Source organism: Haliotis asinina, chromosome 1 (assembly GCF_037392515.1).
Source record: "Haliotis asinina isolate JCU_RB_2024 chromosome 1, JCU_Hal_asi_v2, whole genome shotgun sequence".
Taxonomy (NCBI): Eukaryota; Metazoa; Mollusca; class Gastropoda; order Lepetellida; family Haliotidae; genus Haliotis; species Haliotis asinina.
In genome coordinates, this window is record NC_090280.1 from 94114862 (window position 1) to 94125679 (window position 10818).

General features: G+C 36.2%; 1 protein-coding gene across 1 annotated transcript in view; it reads left to right on the plus strand.

Annotated features, from left to right (window-relative positions):
* Positions 1–10198, plus strand: part of LOC137255689 (unconventional myosin-Ic-like) — a 114420-nt gene extending 104222 nt beyond the window's left edge. The window contains exon 31 of the mRNA XM_067793181.1: positions 1155–10198. Coding sequence (XP_067649282.1) covers positions 1155–1175 — 21 coding nt within the window. The 3' untranslated portion in view covers positions 1176–10198. The remainder of the gene's footprint in view (positions 1–1154) is intronic.
* The last annotated feature ends 620 nt before the right edge of the window (positions 10199–10818 follow it).

Consider the following 10818-nt stretch of genomic DNA (forward strand, 5'->3'; position numbering starts at 1 on the left):
TTACACTTCCCAACAGAAAAATAATTATGGCAATGTCAGCTCAAACAAGTACACTTCCTGACAGAAAAATATTTATGGCAAAGTCAGCTCAAACAATTACACTTCCTAACAGAAAAATAATTATGGCAAAGTCAGCTCAAACAAGTACACTTCCTAACAGAAAAATAATTATGGCAAAGTCGGCTCAAGCAAAACATTGCAAATATGTCCTCAGAATGTCAGTCAGATAACAGAATATATCAATGATATTCCAGCAGTTTGAGGTGATAGCTAGCGTTACTATGGTAACCACAGATGTGCATTTATAAACGTGTGATCATCCAAGTGATGACGCTCCTGAATGTTTTTAAAGTTTACTGGTTTGCACATTTTACATTGATTTATAACAGGCTGTGAAAATTAGGTTTGCATGATAAATAGAATCACACGTGCATGTCTTTTGGCAACAAATATGGGTTCATGAACACAAAGTAATGGAAGTTTATAACTTCTTGAAATAAAGTTGGAACAATTAAATGTTATTCTCTCTGTCTCTCTCTCTCTCTCTCTCTCTCTCTCTCTCTCTCTCTCAAATCAAATCAAATCAAATTTAAAGCATGATGGATGCAAAAATTAATAAAGCTGAGGAAATGAGGTATGGTACAACTTGGTGCGTGAAACTTGACCTATGCTACAGTGTTTCAGAAGTGACGCCTCTTCTCTTTTCTTCTTTATGCTACTATCATATCTTTTCTGCTTTCTTCCTCTTGCTCGTCTTCTTTTCTCTCCTTTCCTCTTCTCTTCTTAGTCCTAGCATGAATATTTACGTATCTCTACAGGGCTCACTTTAGTTCTTTTGTTACTTGCACTATTGTATCATAATATTACAAAGTGCAACCTAGTTATTTGTCTAACTTGAACAAAGTGCAAGTCTACTTTCGAGAAATAAATCATAAATACATCTAACTTTTATAAGCATTATGTCAGCTCATTTTTCTTCTTAACATCTAAATAATTCACAAGCATACTTCTTTCATTGCATATTGCAATAGTTAAAGCTGTACAGCTGGAGTTTTTCTGGTGCAACTAGGTTTTTATCTTAGGTTGCACCCGGAGCAAGTAGGTTAACATCTCCTAAATCAGATCCTGCTTTATTAGGTTTTATCTATTTGCAGGTGGCCCCACCATTGAAGTAACGAGTGATGACGCACTGCCATGGAACTCGTTTTACAGATTGTCACGGAAACACACTGAAAGTATGCAGCTGGTGTATTCTGTGAATGGACTATGCAGTCGGCTATTGACTTCAGTTTACAATCGCAATGAATATACACTTAATAAAGGGACCTAAAAGTCACTTGTATTGTTGCAGGTGGTTGTCAAGCAGGTCTTGCTGTTACTGTTTTAATCTGATACTGCCCTATCTATTGATGTATGTACAGAACTCTAAGTCAGCCTTATTGTCTATTGATGTCAGTCCATTTTCATGCTTCCATTGTCCCATGTCAACATAAACTGGGTTATCTTCCCCTAAATTTCAGCATTTCACCACCAGGGGTGCAGTGCTTTGGCAGACATTGATGTAAAACTACTGAAGAAATTATTAGCAAATAACCTTCAAATATTCATGTATTCTTTGAAACCAAAATATATAGAGGCAGTATACTGTTCAATTTTCACCTGAAATCTTTTATCAGAAAATATGGACAGTAGATTTTTTTTCTCTCAGTGTTTGTTCAGGTAAAATCAGGAGAATCTTAAAATGTGGATAGAAAAGAAATTGCACCATCCCTCTTCTAATTTTGTACATGTATCAAAATCTTCCATGTATTCATTAGAAATATCTGCATTTACCATTAATATCATTTCTTAATCTGTATCTAATGCACCATGTTTCCTGTAGAGAACTTTTTCATATATATATTTCTCAAGATGGACGTACCATCATACCATTTGGATGTCTGGGAAGTCATTGGCAAAAGATACTTACTTATCATTATCAGACGATTGTTATTCACCAGGGGATAGTAGCTATTGCAATGTAAGTAGAATTAGTGGTGCTCTACCTGTTTGATGTATTTTACCAAGATTTACACCATTTATTGTTAAAGCCTTATGTTTTGGAGACTGATTACTTCAAAATCAATTCATTCACTCAACCTGTTTTCGTAACCTGATTGAAGATGAGAAATCATTAAAACCTCTCAGATAACCTGTGACTATTTCCCTGAATTTTTTACCAAATTTTCTTTTAAGACCAGACCAAGTTTTTTCTTGTTCTACAGATTTTGTATCCTCAGAAAACCTAAGGGAAGGAGGGGAAAAGATCAACAGTCAAAATAATATTCCTTTTGAATTCCAAAAGCTTATAACTTTAGACAGTTTATGAATTGGCCAATAAAAACTTTAGGATTTTATTTTTAGCAGGGAAAATTCTTTCTATTTTTTCTTATTCTTGAAAAAAACATGACCTGTAAAACAAGAAGTAAAATTGGTTTGGCCTAACTTAGTGAAAATAATTTAATTTAAGCTAGCCAACTTCCATATGTTTAAAAACTGTATTGTACTTTTCTCTCTGTTCTCTAAACCTCAATAGGGAGCTGATTTTTCTGAAGTTCTGAACATATTTCATCAGCTAGTATGTTTATTTTGGGATGTGATATACAGTCATCTTTGCACCCAAAATTTCAAATTTTCATTCAAAGTACTTTCTGTTAATGTTGTTGAAGCTGATTTCTTTGAGTTCTCTTTCCACGATTCCCAACCTATGGATGGGCATTTTCTTTGATACAGAAGGAAATGGTTTGACAGTATGCAGAATTTTGGTATAATTGATATTTTCAAACCTTGTCTTTCGTGTTCATACTTGTGTTATTATAGTTTATACACTTAGGCCAGACTTTTTTCTTGTTTTTCCAGATTTTTGTCCTCAGAGAACTTAAATGCAAGAAGGAAAATAATAGACTCACCAGTCAAAGTAATTCCCCTTTAATGTAACAAAATAATACTTCTGGCATGTTACTAAGCATGTATGGATAGTACAGCTTTGACCACTAAGTCCAATATAAGCATAGGGATTTTATGTTTTTGAGCAGGGATTTTTTTTTATCATCATTATTTTTATTGTTTTCTTACTACCGGATCCATAAAGCAAGAAATAGAATTGGTTGGGCCTTACTAAACTGTGTCTATAGCTAATCATGGCGCAGCAACTGTGATAGATGTTGCACTGTAAGAGCTTTTCAGTGCGATATAATATATAGTTGTAAAGTAATCATGCTCTTAAAATATTGAGAGCATTTCATCGGCTTAATCCATGCTCTTTTTAGAATGTTTCGTAAGACAATTGTTGTCAAAGACATGATGTTGAGAGAGACATGGGGATAATCCAAGACCTTTATGTCAATAATTGTGATAGTGTTGTTTAATATGTTCAGTTCCTGCAATTAGCTATGCAGAGTTGGTTCCCTTGGGGCCTCCAGAACCCTGTGATCATGTGTTTGAATATTGTCTTGCCAGATTGGTTCCAGATATGTCAGCACCCCTTCCTTGTTTATAGGTTTCACTAAAGTGACAAGTGTCTTAGACCTCCATATCCGTGAAGATCTGTGTTAGAACTGATCTTCAGTAGCCCATGCTTGTCACAAGAGGTGACTAGAAGGATCGGGGGTCAGACTCGATGACTTGGTTGACACGTCTCCCCATCTCAGTTGTGTAGATCAGTGCTCATGCTGTTGATCACGGGATAATATGGTCCTGACATCATTATTTACAGACCAATGGCATGTAGCTGGAATGTTGCTGAGTGTGGTGATGAGGAACAAACTAAACATCCAATCTTTGATCTGTATCACTTGATGAAGCCAGAAAGCACTGTTACTGTCAAATGGGGGTATTATAAGATCATCTTGCTGAAATTGAGATTTGGTGGAATCCATGATAGATGATGAATGTGGCTCACCTTGGACATAGATCTAGTGCAAGCTTTACTTGTCACTGGAGTGAATCACTTTTTTACTTTTTTTCTGGAACCATGACAACTATCGTTGCTAGGTAACCGTTCAATAAATTCATTGTATACAACATGCCCTTTATCACATGCGCCTTAAAACTGTGAAAAACTCTAACATTTTTTGTAAATGATAATTTATATATATTTTGTGACCCATCATTTTTTAATTGTGTCACAACTCAAGTGCTAGAAACACTGGGTATTTATGTGTGAATCATGTTTAATATTTATACGCAACAATGTTTTTGTGTAAGTTTTATATAAGAATATTTATGTATGTATATGTATATTTGTACTATGCCATGCTTGAAATGTTTTGATTCTTTTGTGACAGTTTCTAGTATTTTGTGAAGCTGATGTTTATTTTGATAGCCATGGATTTTGAAACCTTGTGATATTGTTGCCGTATGGGCAATTATGCGAGATCTGTGAGTGTATGTCTTTTATGCAAATTCCATATTCCTACTTACGTATCTGCTACATAGCATCCAAGATCCATAAATTGATGTTCATGCTGTTGATCGCTGGATTGTCTTCTCCAGACTCCTTTATTCAAAGCCTGACACCATATGGCTAGAATATTGCTGAGTGTGGCACTAAACAACGACTAATAGTTTGACAGAATTTGTTACTGCCAGTCAATATTTAGGAAATATTTTGAGAAATGAGCTCAAGCCAGCTGTGTTGTTCACCTCCCTATATGCAGACCAAAAGGGAGATAGTGACACTAAGGTGACATGGGATAGCAGTGTGAGTTGTATCACACATCATGTGGTTCAAATCCATGTGTCCAGATTCAAAGAAACGGACAAAATACAGCCCCATTACTGCATGCTTCAGTGTGGTTTATACCTAAGGTAACAGCAGTTAGCTCTGGTAGCAGCTGAACATTGACAAAAGTGTAAACCCAACTCTTTAACAGTTTGGTTCAAACAGTTCCATTTTAGACAATTCTGTGCTTGTTATTTGCTTTCCTGTGGTTCATCTGCATAATTTGTCATTTTTTTGTTGTGTTTGCTCTATCATGTCATATTTCATCACCTGAGCTGAACCTTAGGCCATTTCTTTAATCAGAATTATTAAAAAGACTCATTCATATTGTGGAGCTTCTTTGAAAAATATATTATGGGTATTTTTTGGGGTTACTTTATCATATGTTCTTCGCTGTCTGGTACCATTGGTGCATCATCAGCTGTTGGACCTAGGTGTCCTGATTGGTCCTAGGGTGTTCATGCTATTGGTGCCGGAATTGGTGCAACATGTACTGTAACATTGACCCTAGGTCTGAGTGGTCTTAGGATGTCGTGCACTAGGTGTCCCAGCTGTTGTCCAGTTGGCCCATGGAACCATGTACTAGTGGTCCAGACATTCTTGTATTATTGGTCCTCGGGTGCCTCAAACCAGTTCCCCATTTAGTATTGTAGCATTGTGTCCTGAATTATTCATCCAGTGTATCTACTGATCCAAGGATACCCTGTACTATCCCTCTAAGTTCTCCTGAGGTGTCCTATACCATTGGTACCTGGTGTTCTGTACTGTTTGGTCCTTCAATTCATGTCCCATTGGTCCATGGGTGTCCTTTCCTATTGGTCGAAGGATTTATGTACTGTAGTCCAAGTGTGTCCATCCCTATTGGTCCTTGGATGCCCCGTCCTTGGGTGCCGTGTCCTACTGTTCCTAGGGTGTCTCTTCCTGTTAGTCCAAGGGTGTCCTTTCCTATATGTCCTAGCATGTCCTTTCCTATGTGTCTGTGGTATCTTGTACTATTGGTCCCTGGGTGTTTATATTCAGTTTGTATGGTCATGAACTTACGCCAAATAATGACAACATGATAATAAGGACACACCAATTACGTCAACTGTATTTACTTGTGTTTGGTGGTTTACATATGTAAATGGTACGTTGCTTTACTGCTTCTATACTGGAATATTTTGATGTTAGTTATTTACGCCATTACCAGGATTCATACTAGTATATTTTTTATCACATAATCAGTATGAAAAACTATATCATATTTTTTCATATCATATATTCCGTATCAGTTTAGTTCTGCGCTTTATTGTTGGTGCTGTTCAGCTTCAGAAGTGACTAGTGTTGTTCATACCACTGATAAGATAGAGTAATTAATATACAATGTATAACAAGTTTTGAAATGACTTGTGTAATATGAAATAATTTGGTTTGCAACCTGATTATTAAGCAGTTTTCCAATTAACCACAATCATTTAAACACAAACACTTTATCCTTCAAACCACTTCTCAGCTGATATACTTTTACTGATGTCAGCCACAGATTGGTTGGTTTTTGTTACTTGTCTTCAGTGCTATCTAGTATGACTCATTTATATTGTATTCACCTTGGATATTTCAGTTAGTTGCAGTCCCAAATAATCATTCTTAGCTACAGCTATCTCCTAACATGACATACATGAATTTATTCAAGATATGATATGTATTGTGCAGCAATTATTTACGGTTATCATTCGTAGGTCATAAAAATATATGGTAAAGGTTTACTGAATACATCTGTGTTCATGTTTTGAATGAAAATATCTCTCAGTACCAGTGTGTCAATTTGAATCATTCATGTCAGCAAACAAATTACAAAATGACTCAGAGTTGACCAAGGAATTGATTAAATATGAATCAGTGTGAAATGGTACAGGAATGTAGAATGAATCGATATATTCAAGTCAGTATTGCATGTTACATTGTCTGAGAATATGAATTAGGTGTCATTGTAGTGATGACTCAAGACATCCATACTCATTCTGGAATAATTGGAACTAGTTGTGAAATAATAATGATATTAATAAACATAATGAGAAAGCCTCTTCTAGAGTGCTGAACTCCAAGCCTGTCCTACACAATGGATATTACTGGCCTGTTAACCCAAGGTGTGAGAGTTGGTAGTCAAATGACATATCACCTGGTACCCATTTTCTGCTGGTTGAAATGGAGCAATTTTTTCATTACATTTTCAAAATCATATCCATGTTCCTGATCTGAAAGCTGACCTCAGAGAAGTGATATCATTTCCGAGTACCTTAAGTTATCTTTGCTTGTGACAAAGTGACGAATGATCTAGTCAGTGATGGAGGAACATCAAGATGTGTATTGTTATGAGTTGTATGTATATTCTTGTGTTGTTATTATTGCATATATTTTATATCATGTTAAATATATTCAGGATCAGTTTGATCTGCAATACTCCTTTCAACTTACATAGAGATGGACCAAACAATAGGTGGGGGATGGGGAGTTTTGGCAACAGGATGTATCTTTGGTTACAAATATTTTCTTTATAAGATGGTCACAAATTTGTTGTTTTTACAGAATATTTTTTCATGTTATGGGCTATTTTTCAAAAACAAAGAAATTCAGGCTAAATGTTTTTTTCCAGAATGTTCTGATGTAAAGAAAATAAAAAACATTTCCTCACTCCAAACAATTCTTGCAGCCCTTTTCCCCAAATTTTGAATAGTTAGTGCTTTAAGCCCCCAGCTTTGTGTACTACAGCTTCATTTTAAGTGTGCAGAATCAATGTGATCAGAATGACATACCAGATGTGCCAGTAGCATCTGTAATTTGACGTTTAATAATATTTTTAATTTTCCAGAAATGTTTAGGATTAATTGACAAAAAACAGTTTGTTCCCCTTAATTATCGGTACTGTTTTGGACTGTCATGTTTTTTTCATTTTATTTTTTGTAGATATGTGTTAATTTTTGTCAAGATTGTGGATTTGTATCTGTGTTGATTCAACCAATGGTCACATGACTATTAGGTAAGATGATAGTCTGTTTATTGGTCACATGACCTAGTTACCTCATCACATGACCCATTCTACATATTGAGGTTTGACGTACATTTTAATATGTTTTGACTCCACATTTTATCATTTTAAGTTTCTTTAGAATACAAAAAAAAGTTCTTTTTGTGTTTTAATGTAGTAATATTATAATAATAACTTAAAAATATTTACACTGATGATTTTGCTAACATGCCCACAACGCCAGTTTTATATTCTTGAATACACATATATCTCTTTTTATTCTTTTGGTATTTGGTAGGTTTACATAATCTGTAATCTGAAAGCAATCTCTTTAAATTTGAGAGCTGTAACCATTTTCCATATTAACAAAAATAACAGTCTATGAAATCATACATGAATTAGGTTGCATTTATTTTGATTCTTGGACTTATTGCAATGTGGCAGTTTAAATCAACATTTAAATTCTGAACCAAACAAATATTGGGGTACATAACTACTTTGGGGTCTTTTTTTCTCATAGACTTTTAGAAAGTATTCTCAAAAGTTGGCAAGATTGCTAACATTTTGTTCAGGATATGTTCATTAAGTGGATTTGTATGTTGCATGTATTGTTAGTCAGACAGGCAAATAAAACCCATTTCAAATGTTGTGAAAGCGTAGTACAGGTACATAGTATGGCATCAAGTCATCCCACAGATGACATCCTTACCTTGTCAGCTGGCTGACTGGGTTAACCTCTTTGGTCATGTGGACAAGGCGTCCAGCTGTGGCTCAGTTCCATTGTGAGGTAATATTGTAGATCCACAAAAGCATACCTGTTTTATTCAGTGTTTAAACATATATTAAAATTTCCTATGATGGTAGTCTTCAATAAACTAGGGCTTAGCCCAAAATATGTCTTTCATTTAAAGTTTTGTTCTGTTTTACAATATGAATACAGGTCACTGTCAATCAAGATAGCTGGATGCTAATGGTGAAACATGGTGATAATTGCAGATAGATACGATGGAATCAAGTTTGTCAATCAAGAAATGTTATGCTAATTTAAGACATATTTATTTTGGGATTACACTTTGCCATTAAATTACTGATTCTAGTATTTTTCTTGGGTTTTGTCCCATCTGGAATATGAACCCACACCCACAGTGTCAGGCCCCAAATTGCAAGCACTCAAAGTCAGTCTAACCCACTCAGCCACAGCCGACTTACTGAGAAAGTAATCTCAAACATAACATGTTACATTTGACCACATACTAAATGGCACTGGGATGCTAATTGCTGTTACTGAAGATACTCATTAGAGATTGTTGAAGTCAGTATGAGAATCAGATTATCTATCACATAATGCAGGGATTGGGATAGAGAACTTTGACAGTGGGCCATTTTCTGAAATTAGAATGAGCCAGTGCCCTTGTATCAATAGGAAACTTCAAAATTTTAATGGGTCATTTTTTTTTATTGTAATGTGCTAAATGGTCCAGGGCCCCTGCCTTACCCAATCCCTATTAATGGGATCAAGTATCAGCTTCTTGTAAATGATAACATATTTTTTATGATGATTATAAGCATTACTCTTAGATCTGTATGGAGAAAAATGTCCCTGTTTGACAAGGATGAGTCCAGTATAACTATTGCTGTCTTGCAGCTTGTCAGTACTCTATACAATGTATTACTATTGCAGCTTTCACCACTACTCCCATGCTTGAAGCATATGTATATACTAATCAATGTTCGATAGGGACTGTATGGAACTGTTACATTGCTACAGTACAGAGATACAGGGAGAGTAGGATTGTAGTCAAAGTGTTTGCTCTTTGTGGCAATGGTGGTTCAATTCCCCACTTTCGAAACCAGTTTGAAGTTTTTTGCTGGTGTCCACCATAATATTGGTTGAATATTGCCAAGAGTGGGATAAAATCTAGTTCACTCACTCCACTAAATTTAAAGTTGAATTGATAATGCTGCAGCTGCATATATTTATGTCTCACACACTCATCCCTATCAAAGGTTTAATGGTATATTTTTTTTAATATAGTGAGATAATGTCTTGATGACAATTTCATGCTTTTTGGCTTAACAGTGTTTTGTACAGCGTGTCTGCACGAGACCTCGCAATGTGTGTATATGCAAATGCATTATGTGCCTGTAAACTGCATTTTATAGTGTTTGGATACACTGTGTGTCCTCTATGTGTCCCTGTAATGCACATCATATGTTGAACATATGCTAAATGCTTGTGGAAACTTGAATTACAGTGTGGAAACATGTACTCTGTGTGCGTTGAAGCGTACTCTGTGTGCAGTGCCACACTGGAAACTATGTGTTGGAGAACAGTGCTGCAGCCAGTCATTTGCCCAGCTGAGACCCTTACCATGTGCCTCCTCAGCATATGCAGTGTATTCTAATATATTAATAAAATGTTATCAACTTTTTTGCAGTCTTTGTGTATTTAATTACTGATAAACAGGAACAGGTTTCACAAGTACATTGGTTCAAAAGTGTGGGAGTCTAGGTCTCAATGTCTGCTTGTGCTGTCATCCCATGACCTCATGGTTGTGGCACAGATGGGGAATGGGAGGTCGAGATGTGAGCATGACGAATGTCTTGTCTAGTTTGATGAGAGTACGACTTCATGGTTGTCTCACAGATGGGGAATGGAAGGTTGTGATGTGAACATGGTGGATGTCTGGTGTAGTTGGGTGTGAGTATGACTTCATGGTTGTGTCACAGATGGGGAATGGGCGGTCTACGGCAAGCACACACCGCCATCCGATGTCTGCATGTTTGGGCAGTGGCACGTTAGAGTGGATTTGGGGTCGGTGAAATCATACTGAATTCACGACAAAAGCAAATGTACTTGCGATAACGACCGTTCTCTAAATGCAGGACCCGTGAAGATCTGGGTGAGAATTGATGTTCGGTAATCCATAATTGTCTAAAAGACGACTAACTGGATCGGGTAGTCAGGCTCGCGGACTTGATTGACGCATGTCATCATATCCAAGTTGCGTAAATTGATGCTTGATCCCAGCTCTGTGGCGGTTGTCTGTGC